The sequence below is a fragment of the Mus musculus genome, chromosome 3, assembly GCF_000001635.26.
Source record: "Mus musculus strain C57BL/6J chromosome 3, GRCm38.p6 C57BL/6J".
Classification (NCBI taxonomy): Eukaryota; Metazoa; Chordata; class Mammalia; order Rodentia; family Muridae; genus Mus; species Mus musculus.
The window spans coordinates 28,912,840-28,933,481 of NC_000069.6; the positions used below are offsets into that span (position 1 = coordinate 28,912,840).

A 20,642-nucleotide genomic window follows, 5' to 3' on the forward strand; every position below is an offset into this window, starting at 1 on the left:
GGGGGCAGCACATCAAGCACCTAGATTTAACTCCAACTTTGTATTTGTCGTTCTGCCCTAGAGTCACTGTTAATTGGAACAGTCTAGAAATGGTGTTATTCTTACTGCTTGTGAGAAATCTTCACATACACAAACAAGAAAAAAGTCTTGAGACTGTGGTTTCTTTAAAGACATTGAATTGTTCATTGAACGTGTTTTGGTGCCCTCACTAATTGTAGCAGATAGGAGAGAGTTTACTTTAACTGTTGTTGTTCTTGGGCTTCTATGGAGACACATGTTTTATCTCATCCAGCTGTGTGATTGTACACTTTCCTCTGGTGATTCTTCTTAACCCTCAGATTACAAATTATCTGAAGTGCTGAGAAAAGTTATCTACTCTAGAGAACTTCATCCTGCCTCATTAGTAGGCCACATTCTCCCAGGTCCATGTCCCCTACTAGAGTCCTAATACCAGTTGTGTGTCCAGAAGTGCTCATGTATTTTCTACAGCATACAGCATCAGCCTGACCATTGTTAAAAGAGAATATCAATGGGAAGAAGTAGAGGTCATTCCACTTCACTGATTCCAAGAAACCATATGCTTACACTAGGGATGGAATTGGATTCTATAAATATGGCTGGCATCATGAGAAAAAATGACAGAGAAGTGATTGACATGACTAATAGAATTACTTAGAGTGTTAGCCTCCTATCTATCTATCTATCTATCTATCTATCTATCTATCTATCTGCAGTGGGAAGTATTTAAATTGATTAATATAAAGCTAGACAAGTAACATAAGCTTCTTATGATATAAAAATCTTATTGATGTCAAAGACTAAAACAGGCAGATTTTTAAAAATTTTATATTAGATATTTTCTTCATTTACATTTCAAACGCTATCCCGAAAGTCCCCCAGACCCTCCCCCAACCCTGCTCCCCTCCCCACCCACTCTCACTTCTTGGCCCTGGTGTTCTCCTGTACTGGGGCATATAAAGTTTGCAAGAACAAGGGGCCTTTCTTCCCAATAATGGCCAATTAGGACAATATGAAGCTAGAGACACACGCTCTGGGGTTACTGGTTAGTTCATTTTGTTTGGCTCTGGCCAATTAGGACAATATGCAGCTAGAGACACACGCTCTGGGGTTACTGGTTAGTTCATTTTGTTGTTCCACCTATAGGGATGCAGACCCCTTCAGCTCCTTGGGTACTTTCTTTAGCTCCTCCACTGGGGGCCCAAAACAGGCCAATCTTAACACTGTCAAAATAGAACACAGCAAAAGCCTGCCTTACAAAGTGTTCTTATGGGTCTAAATAAAGTGACAAATTGAAATTCTTCTCCTTGATTTTAGAGTTCTTACCTTACTCAATTTTCCCCTATAATAATACCCCGTAAGACTCCTAATGCTTTGGGGGTAGAGTCTACATTGTTCAGAAGAAGAATGAGATATAAAATAGTGCAGTGCATGCTAAAGCCCATTGGAAGGGTTGCTCAGTCTCATCATTATTAGTTTCAATACATGTTCTTATTTTCTTCTTAAAGGCTTCAAGTATCCACATATTATTATCATGACCAACTTTCAAAACACCTGCAATGGATCAAACTCAAGAATTTTAACAGCTTTTCCTGCCTTACCTGGGATGTTTGTGCAAGACCTAAACTCAGATGCTCAGGGACATTTCTTCTTAAAGCCCAGACAGCCAGCTATAAACCAGCAGCAAAGTGAGTCCTCCACCTTCCTTCAAATACCACCTCAGTTCTCATTTCAAGTTGGCTTAAAATATCAATGCATGTTGTCATTTTCTTGATTAGGGGAGGGGAATTGTAGGAAACACACCAAAACAATATGCCCCAGGTCCAGCTTGAGATCTCTATATTCTGATATCAAGACTAAGCTTGATGATAGGGAGAACATTCCATTTGTTCCAGACAAATAGAATGTATACATTCTCATGAAGGGGACATACTGCTGATGAGGGAAATTTAACAATGGTTCTTCTAAAACCTTAACAAGAAAACTAAGAATACGAAGAGCTTCACTATGACATTTGAAGACAATAGAAAACTGATTGATGTGAATAGAAGTGAGGGTGTCTATGAAAATTGATATGACTGGTAATGCTAAGGCTTGTACATAGATTAGGGAACTTGGTCAATTAAATATCAATTATCTTATGATTCAGTGCAACTTAGACAGCATCATCTTGTGAGAATTCCCACTGGATCATGTCTTAGAGAACATTATATTGTGTCTGAGAGACATCTCTAAGATTAGTAACAGAGTAGAGTATAGGGAATAAGAATATATATACACTATAGGATGCCTAACCCATTACAACAGGGATATTATGCAATTGAGATTTGGTTTTTTAAAAGAGCCGTGTAAATTACACTACTACAGATAATGATCTCATCTCCTCTTAGGTGCAGAGGAAAGTCATTCTAAGATACAAAGACCAGTTTTGACATCTTGCTTCCACAGGGGCTCTGTGCCCCACCAAGATCAAGTGTGTACTGTTCCTACAGCTAATAATGGAAAACTCTTCGGAACAGAACTGAGTTGCATCTATCATGAGGGAAAATGGCCCAAATTAATTGTGGTAGGTCTCACATGGTTCATTTCTGGTTTCCTAAGGAAAGTCTGATAAAAATAACCATAAGTGTTGCCTGATCTTTCATGGTTAACATTAGAGTGGGATGTGTACATGAAAAGATTGAGGTACAAAACCAGTTCAAGGTCCTCCTTGTCCATGCCAGCCCTTGCCCTTGCACAAAATGGTCTGGTTCTCATGAGCAAATAGTGCTCTGTGCTGCATGAGTGACAGGTATTTTCCTTTCTTCCTCTCAGGACATTCTGTCAGTCATAAGGAAGCAAGGCCCTTCAACAGAGGGCATATTCGTGATTGCTCCTGAAGAGACATCATGCAAAGCCCTAAAAGAGAAATTAGAATCAGGGGAAGAATTAGACCTGAAAAAATTCTCGGTGCACGAAGTTGCTTGGATACTCAAGGTATGGAAGCCCTTGCATCATCCACTCTCAGGATTTCTCTGAGTTTACATGAGTACTTTCCTTCCTGCATTCCCTTGAGTGAGAGTAGATATGTAGGAGAGAAATCTGGTAATCTCAAAGGTTCCTCTGCTATTCACAATGTAAGAAATAGGGACTCGAACTAAGTTCCAGTCAGAATGAACAGTAACACACCTAAGTACCTTTCCTTTGATTTTTTTCATGTGGCCATGAGGAGGTCACTTCAAATATGCACATGAGGGTCACCTGGTAAGCATTTGACTACCAGTGTCCTTCTTTCTCTGCCATGCTGTCTTTTCTTCCTGAGAGGCAGATTTCTCTTCCTCAATATAGAGGATGCAATTCCTTCATGGATCTCTTTGCTACACATCCCTAGTAGAATTTCATGATTTACTTGTCTCTATCTCACAAAATATTGCTACCCAAATGCAGGTCCTCATTACTGTGAAACAGTTATTCTTCACACTGCCATACCTGTAGCACCAAAACCGATAATTTTTATAATCAAAATTTAATTATATCATTTCACTACTTCCTTTCTCTTGCTCTAAGTTTGTTTCCTAGCAGTCTCCCACTTCTGCTAAAATACATGCCCCCCTTTCATTTATGGTTATTATTATATAAATAAAAATGAGTCTGTAAATATGTTCAAAAATCCTGAATGGTCCATTTTCCTTGGTAGTATATGGACAATTTCTTTGAAGCTTGTCTTCACAAGATTTACCCCTTCCCAGTTAGTGTTAGTAACGTGGCTGATGTTTTATTCAGAAATTGTTTTGACAAGCATATTAAGTTGTTGGACTACCAAAAGTGAAGACTCCCACACATGTCTAAGAGGCCCTGTCTCAAAACACATTTCCTGATCCTCTGATGTACAGTATTTCTAACTCTTCTAACCAATGTGTGGAGCCCAAGTTTCAGGCCTTAATATGTAATATGCACACAGTGGGGCTTGGAGCCTCAGGATGTTTGGTTCTCTGCATTTGAATGGCTGTGGTTTTCTGTAATAGTCTCTATTTGTTGCCAGAAGAACCTTCTTTGATGTGTGGGAGAGGGCTACATTGTCTATAAATATTAGCTTTAATACTTAGAATAGAGTTGTGAACCATGCTTGATTTATGAAATGATGATAGGACTTTCTCTAAGAGCCATGACCTCATGTGATCCCATGCTTCCAGTAATAGATATGAGGCTCTGCAACTTAGAGATTAGATAATAACTTAATATGGTTGTCTTTATTGTAGTTACCATAATTGTATACTTCTGTCACTTAAAAATAGTATTTGATCTGAAGTTTTGATCTCTGAGGTGGGCTAGTTTGCTCAGTTGTCCACTTAGAGGCACATTGAGCTCTGGAGAGATTTTTCTGCAATTTAAGCACATCTGAAAATTTTCTCTTAGTTTTCCAGTATTGATGGACAAAACTTACTGAGCCAACACATCCGTCACACTCTAACTAGAGGAAAGATTGGGAGCTGTGAAGAGAGTTGGAACCAACCTAAATTTTAGAGTTGACTATGTCTTGAGTAATCTCCGTAATTTATTTTTTCTACAAAATATATTGTCTCTCTTCATAAGGAATTCCTTGGACACATTAAAGGCTGTGTGCTGACCTCGACATTATATGAACAGTGGCTTGATGTCCCCAACAAGGTCAATAACAAAGACAAATTAAGAGCAGTAAAGAGGTAATGGCTGGTAAATTGTGTGAAAACATTAACAAAATAGAAGTAATATTTGCTTACACACATTAGAGGCTATATATATCAGAAACATTCACTAAAAATACTGACTTACAGCAAAAAGTTTCAATTGTTCACAAACATGGAAGACATTTTCAGAGGTGTGACTTGGGGAGTCACTGTGAGTCACGCTTATGATTATCAACTTTGTTTTCCAGTTACATTTGTCATTTCCCTGGAAATCTGGGGAAACATTTCAAGCAATATTTCGAGTATACATTCTTACTTCCATTTTATTCATGGAGGTCCACACATAAAACACAACTACTCTGTCCTACTTCTTTGTATTTACAAATTGAGTAATCTGTCTTGAAAATAACTGTCTCTTTGTTCAGTCTTTTAGATAAACTTCCTCTTGAAAATGCTGCTCTGCTGGGAAACCTTTTTAGGATACTCCATACAATTGCAAGCAGTTCTTCCATTAACAAAATGAAACCTTACAATATATCTACCGGAATAGCATCATCCATCTTATGGCTTCCTAGCTACCGCAAGGTGATAAATGATATTGACCAAAAGGTAATTAGACATGAACTTTAAGTCTAGCTTTCACAAGTCTTGACAATGAGACAGGAATATAGGATTATCCTTAGAGTCTGTTATTTTGTTGTTGGTGGTGCTGGTGGTTTTGGTTTTCTTTCGTTTTGTAAAGGAAGTACATCTGTAAATGGCGGTTCTTCTGGAGAGGAAGAATCACTAGTGCACTTTAAGTAAGTAAAATATAAATGAGGATTTCAGCTCAATGACTCATCTTTTGTCAGTTGTGATTAGATTATCCTTCAACTAATCCACGGAGAAAAAAATGCTGTGAAATGATTTAAAAAAAAAATCCTGAATACTGGGTTCAACAAGCAAGACTGAATTCTGATGTAATCAGTGTAGAATGTGTGAAATTCTACTTGTTTTCACTGTGGTTTCCTAGGCAAAACAAAGGCAATAAAATTTGGATTATTTTTATCAGATATTGTTCTTTTAATATTTTATTAGGTATTTTCTTTATATACATTTCAAATGCTATCCCAAAAGGTCCCTATACCTTCCCTCTGCCCTGCTCCCTTACCCACCCACTCCTGCTTCTTGGCCCTGGCATTCCCCTGTACTGGTGCATATAAAATCTGTAATACCAAGGGGCCTCTCTTCCCAGTGATGGCCGACTCGGCCATCTTCTACTACATATGCAGCTGGAGATACGAGCTCTGGAGGTACTGGTTAGTTCATATTTTGGTTCCCCCTATAGGGTTGCAGACACCTTCAGCTCCTTGGGTTTTTTCTCTAGCTTCTCCATTGGGGGCCCTGTGTTCCATCTTACTGTGAGCATCCACTTCTGTATTTGCCAGCCACTGGCACAGCCTCATATGAGACAGTTATAACAGGGTCCCTTCAGCAAAATCTTTCTGGCATATGCAATAGCGTCTGTGTTTGTTGCCTGATTATGGGATGGATCCCCAGGTGGGGTAGTCTCTGGATAGCTCATCCTTTTGTCTTAGCTCCAAACTTTGTCTCTGTAACTCCTTTCATGGGTATCTTATTCCCTATTCTAAGGAGGAATGAAGTATCCACCCATTGGTCTTCCCTCTTCTTGAATTTCTTGTGTTTTGGAAATTGTATCTTGGGTGTTCTATGTTTCTTGGCTAATATCCACGTATCAGTGAGTGTATATCTAATGACTTCTTTTGTGATTGGGTTACCTCCCTAAGGATGATATCCTCCAGATACATCCATTTGTCCAAGAATTTCATATAGCCATTGTTTTTTAATAGCTGAGTAGTACTCCATTGTGTAAATGTACCACATTTTCTGTATCCATTCTTCTGTTAAGGAACATCTGGCTTCTTTCCAGCTTCTGGCTTATCAGATATTGTTAATATGACTCCTGATTAGTGTGAATAAATAAAACATTGGCCTCATGATTCTGGTTTTGATTAGTTTGAGAAATTATAGAGTATACATTTCTATGGGAGCTGCCTTTCAAATAGTATAATTAAATATCAAAACTTCTACAGTATTGGGATCAAATAGTGATATTTGACTCTCAGTATTTGAGTTTCTGATTCATTTTTAATGGATCAACTCCCCTTGGACCCGAAAGGAATATATTGTAGGACAGCAAAACTGAGAATCAATATTCTTCAGATTATATAGGATCAAATATCAGACAGAAAAAAATAGGTTTCCAAACAACATGCCATTGGAGTTCCATAAATGTCCAGTTTCCTCCAAATAAGCATTATTTGAAATACCTTCCAACATAAAAAAAAAAAACCAACAACAACAACAACAAAAAACAAAAAAAAAAACAAAAACAAAAAAAAAAAAAACTGAGGCTCAAGCTGTTACCATTGTATCTGCACTAAGTTATCCGAGACATGTGAATGTTACTGCTTGGATGGCTTTGCCTGTCTCTTGCTTTATAGTTAGCCCATGGGAACTTTCAGGATTATGGTGCCCACATTCAGAAGTCATCTTCTCTCCTTTGTTGTGCCTATCTATAAGCATCCTCACAAATATGCTCATCCATGAATGTGTCAAAGGCAACCAAAGTTACTCACCTGGAAAGTACGTGTCACATACTGGCCATCACAAGGTGAAAACTGGAAACCATCCTCTTACATAGTATTGCACTGTGATGATCATACTTGTAAATCGGATCTCACAATCATTTTTTAAACTTCTAACAAAAAGCCCACCACCATATTTTATTACAGCTAATGTTTTCTCAGAATTTGAACTTCATATATTTAACCTCCAAAAATCATAAGTCAATGTGATTTGCAACCATGAAAAATGACAGAGACCCTCTGTGTTTGCCCCATTTTGTCACAGATTTCTCTCATAACTTTTATGATCGAGAACTCTCCTGAAATTTTTGGAATTGACATGGTTTGGTATGAAACCTCACTTTTTTATCCACAAGAAGCAAAGGCCTCATGTTCCCAGAATGCTACATCTAACACTGGGAACATAAAGGAAACAGAACCTGAACTCAGCAGCTGCCCCAGTGGGAGGACACACACCCCTGGACATTATGCACGGCAGATAAGTCCAGCTGCTCCTCTTGTGTGTGAGAGTATTATAGGTGTGTAGAAATGTTTACTACCATAACTTAAAAGTTGGAATCATTTAGCACTGTAACTATGAATTATAGCAAATAGCAATGAAGAATTTACAAAAATAATTGAAGTGAAACTTCACCTGTGTGTTATAGATAATTTCCTATTGTAAGATACTGCTTCCAAATTTTGGTACCTCTTTCCACTGGTCCTGAATTTATGTAAGAGGTAAATTCCAGAAACGAGATTAAATAGTTAATTAACCATATGTCACTTACTTTGAGGTATTGAGTATTAATTTAAATGTATATAATACATAGAACAGCAGTTTAATACCAAATTGGGTTTCCTCTACAAAAAGCTCTGGTTGTCCTTAAACTTCCTTTGTAGACCAGGCTGACCTCAAGCTCACAGAGATCCTCTTGGCTCAGCTTCTCAGATCTGGGTAAAAAGGAGTGAGCCACCATGATTTTCTCTTACACAATTCTTAAAATATAGCATAATATACCCATATGGGACACATAGAGACTATGATCTCAGATTTGATCTCTCAGTTCAGGGGGTGGGGGAAGCCAGATACTGAAACAGAAGTGCAATCAGGAAAGTTGTGTTGTGAAGTGCAGATACTGGTGTTAATTTAGAGTTGCTCTTGGCTCTTCAATCAGAAAGTCACACTAAAAGATTGGTACTATATTATTGCTTGATTCTAGTACCTAGCTACCAAAGCAAACACAATGTTGATCTTGTGTACCAGATGTATGGGCCATATACAGCTATCTAGCTATCCAGTGCCTTATGAAGTAATGACATCATTATAAACGTTATAATACTGATTAGTTATTTTCTGTGTATTTGTGGTGATGCAGAAGGCATGCAGGCTCTAAAATGTGAAGGAAATGCAAGGGCTAAGTGAGTTGAATTACAACAAATAATGATTTCTCATCTTTATTAGATGCACAGAAAGATGAAGGCAATGCCTATATAACCCAACACGAACCTTCTCCTCCAGCAGTAACGCAAAATCGAGTACGTATATTTCCACCCATTGATTGCGTTGACAGTTTGCTGACTTCTCCTATATATGTGAGTTTTATTTTGGGTTTCTAGAGCTGTCCTATTTCCCATAATTTCTGGGAACCATTGTTGTAAGCAAATTATCTCATTAAATGGATGAATGTATAGATAACCTATTCATGAGAATAAGATCCTTTAAAAATGCAAAAAAAAACCTCATTGAAGTTAGAGTCTTCAAATTAAAAAAATAATGAAAAAGTGTGTGTGAGAGAGAGAGAGAGACAGAGAGAGAGAGAGAGAGAGAGAGAGAGAGAGAGAGAGAGAGAGAGAGAGAATAGTATTCCCATGTTTTTCACTGATTTCAGCCATGACCCAAACTCACCAGCTTGTTGGATGAAATGAATCTTTGGAAGTGCCCCGCTGATTCTCCAACTATAAATTCTTTCAGCTGTGTTATGACCTCATATTCCTCTATAGTCTATCTTAACATCATTGCCTGTGGAATTACTCAGTCTTATAATTAAAAATATCTATAGACCTTTACTTTATATTATCAAAAAATTAGATATGCACACTGTTCATTGCTATATATTGATCTGTTTTTACTATTGGATTATATAAAATGACCACCTTATATGGCTTAGTCTATTTCCCATATGCTATGAGATTTCCATTGGAAATATCCATCTACTGTCCAGGATCTATTTTAGCACTATGCCTGTGCCCGGTGCTGCATGTGTTGCATGTGAACATGTTTATCATGTTAGATACATGAGAATTACTGCCCATTCTTCTCATACTTTAGAGCAGAATTTTGTCATCAATGACTATAATCATGTAATTAATTGAAAAGAGAGAAAATAGGGAGTAAATAAGGGTATGATCATCATTTCTACAAAGTGAAAACATGGAAGGATGATTGAAATTTGCATGGATTCTTACATGTGACAGCATCTTTAGATATAGATAGTGGAAAATAAGTCACAGATGAAGGAAATGAAAGTCCCAGGAGTATAGTGAAAAAGAAAAGCTTCCATAAAAATACAAATGTCAGTATTCACAGTAGAGGCCAGGACAGACAGGAATTAAAATAGTATACACACACACACACACACACACACGAATATATATATATATATATATATATATATATATATATATATATATATACTCACACATATATGTGCATATATATACATATAAGATATAAGGAATAATGATAAAAATATAGTATATGCTATGCAATATACTTTCTGTCATTTTAACTAATCCTACTTATATAAGAAAGAATAATATATGTTTGTATTATTTCAGGTACAGTCTTATGTACCTCAGGCTTTTTTTTCTGTACCTTTTAATTTTACTATAAAACCATATGCATTAATATTTTCATTACTTTTTTTACTTTATATCCTGATTTCAGTACCCTCCTCTAAGTCCCATCCTCACAACCCCCCCTACCAGGGCAGAAGGTAGATATGAAATGACTGGAAAATGAGAGTTACTTGGTGGCATGATTAGAAATTCACAGAATCCTTGAGAAGAGTTTTTGCTATCCTAGGTTTTTTGTTATTCCAGATGAATTTGCAAATTGCTCCTTCTAATTCGTTGAAGAATTGAGTTGGAATTTTGATGGGGATTGCATTGAATCTGTAGATTGCTTTTGGCAAGATAGCCATTTTTACAATGTTGATCCTGCCAATCCATGAGCATGGGAGATCTTTCCATCTTCTGAGATCTTCTTTAATTTCTTTCTTCAGAGACTTGAAGTTTTTATCATACAGATCTTTTACTTCCTTAGTTAGAGTCACGCCGAGATATTTTATATTATTTGTGACTATTGAGAAGGGTGTTGTTTCCCTAATTTCTTTCTCAGCCTGTTTATTCTTTGTGTAGAGAAAGGCCATTGACTTGTTTGAGTTTATTTTATATCCAGCTACTTCACCAAAGCTGTTTATCAGGTTTAGGAGTTCTCTGGTGGAATTTTTAGGGTCACTTATATATACTATCATATCATCTGCAAAAAGTGATATTTTGACTTCCTCTTTTCCAATTTGTATCCCCTTGATCTCCTTTTGTTGTCGAATTGCTCTGGCTAATACTTCAAGTACTATGTTGAAAAGGTAGGGAGAAAGTGGGCAACCTTGTCTAGTCCCTGATTTTAGTGGGATTGCTTCCAGCTTCTCTCCATTTACTTTGATGTTGGCTACTTGGCTATTGGATGGATCACATGGCCCCCAATGAAGGAGCTAGAGAAAGTACCAAAGAAGCTAAAGGGATCTGCAACCCTATAGGTGGAACAACATTATGAACTAACCAGTACCCCGGAGCTCTTGACTCTAGCTGCATATGCATCAAAAGATGGCCTAGTCGGCCATCACTCGAAAGAGAGGCCCATTGGACACGCAAACTTTATATGCCCCAGTACAGGGGAACGCCAGGGCCATAAAAGGGGAGTGGGTGGGTAGGGGAGAGGGGGTGGGTGGCTATGGGGGACTTTTGGTATAGCATTGCAAATGTAAATGAGCGAAATACCTAATAAAAAATGGAAAAAAAAAAAGAAATTCACAGAATCAACAAAGAACATACATTTTGGGGAAAAAAAGACAACAACAAAAAAAAAAAAAAGAAAAAAAGAAAAAAAAGCAAGGGTTTATTTTAACTGCTAGTTTCCAGAAATAAGGTCCATAGTAAAGAAGTCACAGTTGTGTTACCTACAATGGAATAGGATTACTATGGAATAGCTTGTTCAATTTCAAAAGTTTCTTAATTTGATACTATTGCTATGGTAAAACACTGAGAAAAAGCAACTTATGGAGGACGGGTTAGACTTCAGGATATACTTCTAGTTACCAACTGACTACTGAGAAATGTCAGGGCCTAAACTGAAGCAGGGCAGGAACCTGGATGCAAAAACTGAAGCAGAAACTGAGTAGGAGTGCTTCCTCCTGTCCTGTACCTCACATATTTCCTAACTAAAGCTCAAGGGTGGCCCCATCCTAGAGAGCTTGGCCCTACAAATTCCATTGTTAATCAAGACAATATTCCATAGACTTCCCTACACAATAGGTCAATGTAGTGGAGGCATTTTCTCAACTGTGGTCCCTCTTCTCACCAACCTCTTCTCTTAGTCATTTTTCTATTCCTGTAATAAAACACCAGGACTAAGGTAACTCATAGAAGTAAATGTTTATTTGAGAATTAGAGATGTAGAGAGATTAGAGTCCTTCAAAGTCCTGACAGAGGAGCACGGCTGCAGGAAGGAAGGACAACCAAACAGGAAGCAGAGACCTATGGCTTTCATCTTAGGCAGCAAACATGAAACACAGAGAGTATACTACAAATGGCTCCTGAATTCTGTAAACTTAAGTTCTAACCAATGGCATACTTCTTCCAGGAAAGCCAAGCCACTTAACCCACCAAAAATATGTGTCAAAGATAATATCATATACTGTGAAGTCTGGAATTAGACAGGCATCCCATTCAAACCATCAAAATGAAACTCCACCTCCTCTTCACACCCCTGCAAAAAGTCACCAGTTCAAGGAAACTTTGAAGCCATTAATTTGATTCACTCACAGTTATTCTGGCAGCATGTCAGTTCTGAAATGTTACTTTGCTCTAGTAGTTCTTCCATTCTTTGCAATATGTATGAAATTTTACCTAGGTTCAGTAAGTTGCAAAAGACTTAGTGTCTCCATTTCAGACAGAGATTTCATTCCACAGGTTCATATCTGTTCATAGTAACTGATATTTTCCTCCATTTTGGATTTCAATTTTTTAATGACTTCAATTTTGTACACTCTGTGAAATGACAGAGGATCTTGTTTTTGCATTGTGCTGTACAGATGTCTATTATACAAGCTATGATTGACAACTGGAGAGGATGACCATATAATTTGTAACAATAATCAAAAGAGGTCAGATGACATAAAACTTTAGAAAATAATGCTGGTAAATCACCTGTTATGAACGAAGCCATAGATGACCAGAGTGGGGAAACCTCAAATGCTAATATTGAAGAATTAGATTTCAACTGCTCCTCCTAATGAAGAAGGTCCTACAGGTTGAGAAGTTTTAATTAGTCATCAAATGGATGGAAGGATGATATCATTCCCTAATTTCATAAATTTTTATATATCAGAGCAGCATTGGGGCATATGATACTAGAGTATGAGAAATGTTTTAAACAATACTTTAATTAAATAATATATGAATATATGTACATATATGTAGGTATACTTACTGACACACTATTATACATACTTATATACATGTATGAATGACAGAGGGACTCCTTATTTACCCCCTGCACGAATTCTAGAATATTAACTGCTATATTTTGCACCTTTTTCCCTATGGTCCATAAGTCATGAAGGATAGCTTAGATATGAAAATATTTTTTTAAATATCACTTAGAAACAATGATTTGATTTAAAAATTTGTTTAACATTCTCAAAGGTTAAACATGTATCAACAAGCTTTGCTATCCTTGTACAAAGACACTGATGTTTGTTTAATTTCATTTGAGAGATAATCTTGCCAAACGCTTAGCATTTTGTAGAAATATTAAGTTGCAAGGGATCCACTCCAACACATATTTGAAGAATCATAAAGAGGTTAAAACATACCTGATTTAACAAGTAACACCATACAAAATCAGATAAATTGTTAACTCAAGTAATTTTTTATGTAGAGTTGAGAAAATGTACTAAAAACTAGTTTTATCTTGAAGTGGAGTAAATCTATCATTTGAGAATGATTGTCTAACGATGACATTTTTACGTTTCACTTAGCAGGAGTCAATGAACCAAGTTCAACATACAACTTTCTACAACAGAAACTTGGTTATGACTAAAGAAAGTGTCGACCCTTGTATTTCAATGTTCCCTTCTACCTCCCACTCAAAGAAGGCAGAAGAAATTATTAGAAGAAACAACTTCAGGTTTCTTTTTAACCATACTTATTTGGTACAAGTAGTTTCATTCACTATACTTATTTTATGTTGTATAATCCATTTTGTAATTAATTATAATAAATGGCATTAAATTTTGTTATATTGCTTATACTCCAATGTGCCTGATTCATGTTTCTCCATAGCCTTTGAAAAATGGTATTTTCAGTATTCTCCTCAATCTCTGTTACTCAGGGACCTGCATTCTTGTGACAGATCCACTAGAATCAATTTATTAATTTTTTTCTTCCAAACTACAATCAAAATGGCATTCTAAATACTGCTCAATAAATGAAAGTTGGGGATTTAATCTGACCAAATTCTTCCAAATTCTCACCATAAAGCAGTCCCCATGTCTAAGAATCCACTATTTAGTAGTGCAATAAAACTAGACTCACTCCTGTGCACTGTAGCAACACTTTTTTAATAAGAAATTTAAAATCCTATTTCTGTGAAAAGGTACTCTATAAAATTATATACATTCTGAAAAAAAAAAAAGCTCATTATTTGAGGGCTCAGGATATCATCATGTAGCAATTCTGATGTCAGGAGGTTGTAGCTGGTGAGGTTATTCTTCTAGTTGAGAAGCAGAGAATGACAAATGTTAATATTCAGTGAGCTTCATCTTTTTATACATTCAAGGAACCATGAAAGAATAAGACAGCCCAGTTATACTGTTAGTTTGCTCACATCAGCTACTTAAGCATAGATAGAAAGTTAATGACATTAAATATACCCCCAGAGTCATGCGCAGAATACATTGTCAGAGATAGTTCTAAATAAAAGTCCATTCACACTCAACATTAATCATCAAACATGATAAAATTAAAGTTGAATCATATTTTTAAAAATGTATGAATGTTCAAAGGCCCTAATGACCAGAGAATTCACTGATCTCTTCATTGTGTGCAGTTTTGGTTTTCAATGATGGTCTCCATTTAATGTGCAGAGGCTGCTTTGATGAGGGTTGATGGCTTCACTTATTTGTGATTATCAGAATAATATTTAGGATGCTTCTGTAAGAAATTGAGTTGATCTAAAACACAGAAGTGGATGTTCACAGTCAACTATTGGATGGATCATAGGGCCCCCAATGGAGGAGCTAGAGAAAGTATCCAAGGAGCTAAAGAGATCTGCAACCCTGTAGGTGCAACATTATGAACTAACCAGTACCCCGGAGCTCTTGACTCTAGCTGCATATGTATCAAAAGATGGCCTAGTCGGCCATCACTGGAAAGAGAGGCCCATTGGACAGGCAAACTTTATATGCCCCAGTACAGGGGAACGCCAGGACCAAAAAATGGGAATTGGTGTGTAGGGGAGTGGGGGTGTGTGTGGGGGGGACTTTTGGGATAGCATTGGAAATGTAATTGAGGAAAATATGTAATAAAAAAAAGAAATTGAGCTGATCTAGCAAATTAGTGTGATAAACGTTCATGTCTCTGACCTTATCTCCATAAATCTGACTAGATTTCTAGTACCAGTAGCCATGATTTCAATCCTGTTCAGAGAAATATTTCCTATTGTTAAAAGTATTTCAAATAACTTTTCCCCATCTACCAACGTTTAAGATAGCACTTGACTTTTTCTCAGGGCTGAGGCTTTGAGTGCCTGTTGTCAAAAAAAATCTTAGAGGGATGGCTCTGAATTCAACTGATTCTAGTGGGATATGACTTAAAAGCCTCTAACTTGAAGTTTAGTTTGTATGGCACATAAAACAGTAGGCAAATTGACATGCTACAGAAGCAATTGATAGTTGTACCAACCTGCAACACCTATGAAGGATGACAGTAAACTTTACATCAAGATATCATAATAGATGCAATAAGTGACAGTTGCATGTGGGTAGTATCCAAGAGGTCTTTGATTAAACTTAAGTTTATTTTCTTTACTTCACAACTCAACACAGATCTTGGTCTTTCATCTAGTTTCTTAGAAAAAAATGTAATTCTGAAGAGCCTTCTAAAGTTCAACAATTTATGCCTTGATTTTTTGTCTCTAGGATTTTCCCATGCAGGTCCTGTGACTTGACCAAGGCACACATTTTCACTCCTTTCTGACAAATTCATTTTCTTAATATAATGTAAAACAAATGAAATATAATTATAATATAAAAGTCCTTCCTTTTGTCTACTTTCACTTTCTACTTTCCATGTCTTCAGTTAGCCTTAATCAACTATAGTCTGAAATTATGAAGAGTGGAAATTTCCACTAATAAAAACCTGAATACCTATTAAATAGCTTACCATACTAAATTAAGTAAATAGTTGGTTTTTTTTCTAGTTCTTGCCTGTTTCTACGAGGACGATTATCATTGCATCACCTGGCATTTTCTTACAATATCTGCAGCCCATCATTGTTTCCTGTGAGCTGTTAAGAATGGCTGAATGTGCTCATCTTTGATAAAACTCAAGGAACTCTTCTTTGATACAGGACTTGCAAACTACCAGGCATAATATTACAACTAAAGGAGACCAAGGTGATACAAATTGGAAATGAAGAAGTCAAAGTATCTTTCATTGAAGACCAGTAAACCTAAGTGAGCCTAAAAATGACACAAAAAACTCATATAGCTTGTAAACTCAACAAGTAGCAGCGTATACAATTAACAAACAAAATTAATATTCCTTCAGTGTAAAAATTACAAATGTTCTGAGAAGTAAACCAGGGAAATACCACTATTCACAGTAACATTAAAAATTATAAAATATCTTTGCATTAACGCTAACCAAGAAGAGAAAGACTTGTATGATTAAAAAAAGATCTGAAAGAAATTGGTGAAGATATTAGATAATAAAAAGATTCTCACATGCCCATTAATCAGTAAGGTTAATATAGTAAAAAAAAAATGACTGTCCTAAAATACTCTCTTGATTCTATCCTTTTTCAATGTGATAAAATTTATACTTTTGATGTTTCTAGGAGACACAATACTGCAGAAATGACTTTTTAAACTTTCATTCCTCCCATCATCTGCCATGTTCCCTTAGCCTCACCCATAAAGCCTCACCAATATCACTGCCAAAGCATTAGGTGAACAAGACAACACCAATGAACATGAAAAACCAAACGGGACATAGAACCTACACAAAGAAATATAGGCAACTACATCCTGAACATTTGTATGTAAGTGTATCTAAAACAAGTGTGTTTCTTGGATGCAGGGGAATGATGGAATCCGTTTTCTTATTCAAACCTGTAGTCTGTGTATTTTTATTTGTGTAAGTGAGACAAGTTAATGTTTAGCATTGCAAAGAGCAGTATGTATGGATCTCTGTCATTCAGTTGTTGTCATATACTACTCCCCCCATGATGAATGAGTACAGGGTTATTTATTATATCTATCCTAGAGTATACACCTTATCTTCAGACTAGTGTTTCAATTTGTAGACCTAGATTGCTAAAGAGAAATAGCTTAATGTTGATTATACTGTAATGTTTCTCCTCTTTTGTTGATATGAATGTTACTTTTGCTTGGTATTATAGTCTACTCTGGTATCTGTGTTCTTTGACAACATAGACTACATAGGCCCAAATTGTGATACAGCCCAAGAAGAGGCTGCAAGGCCTGACACTATTACTCATGCTATGGTGTGCTCACCTAAGGGGCCTATCATGACTGCCCTATAAAAGACCCAACAAGCAGCTCAAAGAGTCAGATGCAAATATTTATTTCCAAACAGTGGAAAGAAGCTGGTGACCCTGGTGATTGAACTAGGGAAAAGCTGGAAGAAACTGAGTTAGGAGGGCAATCTTATAGGATGACAGGTAGTCTCAACTAATCTGAACCCTGGAGATCTCGCAGACACTGAGCCACCAACAAGGCAGCATACACCAGCTGACATGAAGCACTGAACACATATACAGCAGAAAACACCAGAGCCTGGATCAGTGATAGAAGTTGCTCCTAACCCTCAAGAGACTTGAGGATTTAAGAAGTTCAGAGTTCTGTTGTGGTGGGGGTGGTGTCATCTCCCTCTTGGAGATGGGGGGGCAAGGAGGAGGTATGAGATGTGGAAAATTCAGAGGGTGGACTGGGAGGGGGACAAATTCTGGAGTGTAAAAAAAGATATAATAATAATAATAATAATAATAATAATAATAATAATAATATAAATAATGATATAAAAACAACTAAGACTAAGACACTAGAAGAAAGAATCAAGACACAACCACACATTACACTCACCGGTATGCCCCAAATTAATAGATGGCAACAAATAGCTTCATGCAGCTTGCTGTTCTTAAACAGAATATCTTCTTTGTTTCCTTGGGGTACCACCAATTAGCAATTTTTTTGTTGTGCTCACCTCGTCCAGCAAGAAAAAAACGCAACATGGTCGGATTCTTCTCAACAGCCTTTTTTATTTCAGGAACACCTCGATGCTACGGGGACTCCGGGAACCCAGGGAGGAATGCTTATATACACCTCAGCACTGGGGAGGGCTATGTGTCCTCCTGGGATTGGTCAGTCTGCCGGCACTTTGATTTGTATGCACCCGCTCGGGAGGGTTTGGCGCCAGATTCGGGCTAGCGCCTGTGCAGTGGCTTTGTTTCTGGCAACAGTGTACTGGAGGCCGGTGCCATCTTTTAGGTGCCCGGCTGCCTACATCTCCCCCTTTTTTGTTTAATAATATGATGCTGGACTAGGTCTGGGCAAGTCTGTCCATCGGCCATGGCTCCTGTCTTAGGTCGATCCTTTCATGTCACTGCCTTACCTGTCCTAGGGTTACCCTATCGCCTCCAGGCCCCATGTCTTAGGTTGGTCTATGCATAAGGAAAGTTGCCTGTCACTGGATACCATGGATCTGTGTGACTACAACTGCCAGATGACCTAGGGAGAACTCTTAATTTTTTTAAAGAGGCCATCCAAACATTGGGAGATGCGCCATCTTTAATTGCCATCAATGCTTGGTACACCACTGCCTTATACTGAGCGTGCTCTCGTTTGAATCGACACAATAGCCAGATACAAAAGACACAACCCAGGAGGACCACTGCCCCCCAGGCCAACATTCCCGCCCATTCCTTAAAAAATGAGAAGGCATTGGTGATCCAGGAGGTAAAGTCCCCAAGGTGACAGGGTCCAGTCGAGTGCTGTTGAGTTTGGCAATCTGGAGGAGCAGCTTTCTGGACAACTGCTCTGCTTTAGCCGACCAATTTCCTACTCAGATAGGAGGCGACTCTGTTTAAGAGACTGAGAGAAATTAGCTTGTACAACTTTATACAAGGGGCACCAATGGGCATAGGTGGCAAACATTTCAAAATCTACTATAGGCACAAAGGTGGGGAGTTTCACAACCACAGCAGTATACCCTGCTAACATTCTGCTAAAAAACACTTCCTTCCAGAACTATTACAATCTATATCTCTGTTGGAGGAAGCAATTTTCGCGTCAGCCTCTCTGGTACCCAAATCAGGTGTTCTTGACCTTGTGGAAAAACACAAACAGCTCCCCTGGATCTCGAAATAACAGGATCTGGGCCATACCATTTTCCAGTTAGGACATCTTTCCATTTGACATCTTGTTTAAGGATAGGTGAGGTCATGGCATGCCTATCTGCAGCCGAACGACCATGTTCGTCCAGAATTAAAAAATTTAAAGAGGGCTAAAGATAATTGTTCTTTGGGTGGCCGGCCATTGGCAATTCCCCCTTTTTGTTTTTGTAAGAGTTCTTTTAAGGTTCAATGTGCTCTTTCCACAATGCCTTGGCCCTGTGGATTGTAGGGAAGGCCAGTAGAGTGACTAACCTGCATTATTTTGCAAAAGGTTTGGAATGATTTTGATGTATATGCGGGGCCATTATCAGCTTTTAAACAATCTGGCCTTCCCCAAGATGCCCAGGCTTCTAGGCAATGGCCAACCACGTTGCGGGATTTCTCACCGGACATGGCGGAGGCAAAAATGACACCTGAACAGGTGTCAATTGAAACATGAACATATTTTAATCTTCCAAATGCTGAGACATGAGTAACATCCATTTGCCACAATTTTAAAGGAAGCAATCCACGAGGGTTAATACCAACATGAGGAGGGTGGTGAAATTGTACACACTGTGGGCATTGTAACACCACATCTCGTGCTGAGGCTTGAGAGATATCAAATTTCTGCTGAAGTGTGGCAGTAGGAACATGATACAATTGATGAAAATCTTTTGCAAGCTCCAGTGGGGTGGCGTGAAAAATAAATTCCATGCGAGTGCTAGCGTCCACTAAGGCATTTCTTTCAGCCATAGGGCCTGGCAAGGTAGAGTGAGCATGAATATGGTGAATAAAGAATTTATGTGTTCTTTTCCAAATCAATTTTTGTAACTCTAATAAGATGGTGCACACAGGGCTGGTGGGTCTAATGCGTCCTGCAATTTCTAATGCACGCACTGCATTTAATACATAAGCCGAATCAGAGACTAGATTAATAGATTCCTTAAAAGCTTTGAATAATTCCAACACAATTTTACATTCAGTAAGTTGCGGGGTGCCAGGATTGTATTGAAAAAGAACGGGTTTTCGAGAATTAACTACATAGGCACCAACACCTGTTTTAGAACCATCTGTATAAATATCCAATGCACCCTATATGGGTTTAGATGCTGTGACTTTGGGGAAAATCACTGGATGTTCACTAAAAAATTGTAGCAAAGGATCTTTGAGATAATGATTATCTAATTCCCCATCAAAACTACAGCACAATAGGGCCCAATCATCTATCAAAGAACTTAGGATCTGTATTTGATTAGCATTATAAGGTATAATGATTTTCTGAGGGGGGTGCTCCAAAATGTTGAATACACTATTTAATGCCCAAAATCGCTAATTGAGCTACAGCAATGGGATAATATTCAAGGGTTTTATTGGGAGACACATGAGGAT

The 20,642-nt window shown here is 37.6% G+C and overlaps 1 protein-coding gene across 6 annotated transcripts in view; it reads left to right on the forward strand.

Moving 5' to 3' along the window:
• The window catches only part of Gm1527 (predicted gene 1527), a 34,107-nt gene extending 20,221 nt beyond the window's left edge, over positions 1-13,886 (forward strand). For 2 of the 6 annotated variants that reach the window (NM_001033479.5, XM_017319633.2), the window contains 8 exons: positions 1,527-1,706; positions 2,409-2,584; positions 2,833-2,994; positions 4,591-4,700; positions 5,090-5,273; positions 7,578-7,830; positions 8,757-8,830; positions 13,618-13,886. In NM_001033479.5, coding sequence (NP_001028651.1) covers positions 1,527-1,706; positions 2,409-2,584; positions 2,833-2,994; positions 4,591-4,700; positions 5,090-5,273; positions 7,578-7,830; positions 8,757-8,830; positions 13,618-13,866 — 1,388 coding nt within the window. In that variant the 3' untranslated portion in view covers positions 13,867-13,886. Of the gene's footprint in view, positions 1-1,526; positions 1,707-2,408; positions 2,585-2,832; positions 2,995-4,590; positions 4,701-5,089; positions 5,274-7,577; positions 7,831-8,756; positions 8,831-13,614 lie in introns of all 6 variants that reach the window. The other 4 variants (XM_030252663.1, XM_017319634.1, XM_030252664.1 and 1 more) reach the window with 3 other exon arrangements.
• Positions 13,887-20,642: the final 6,756 nt, after the last annotated feature.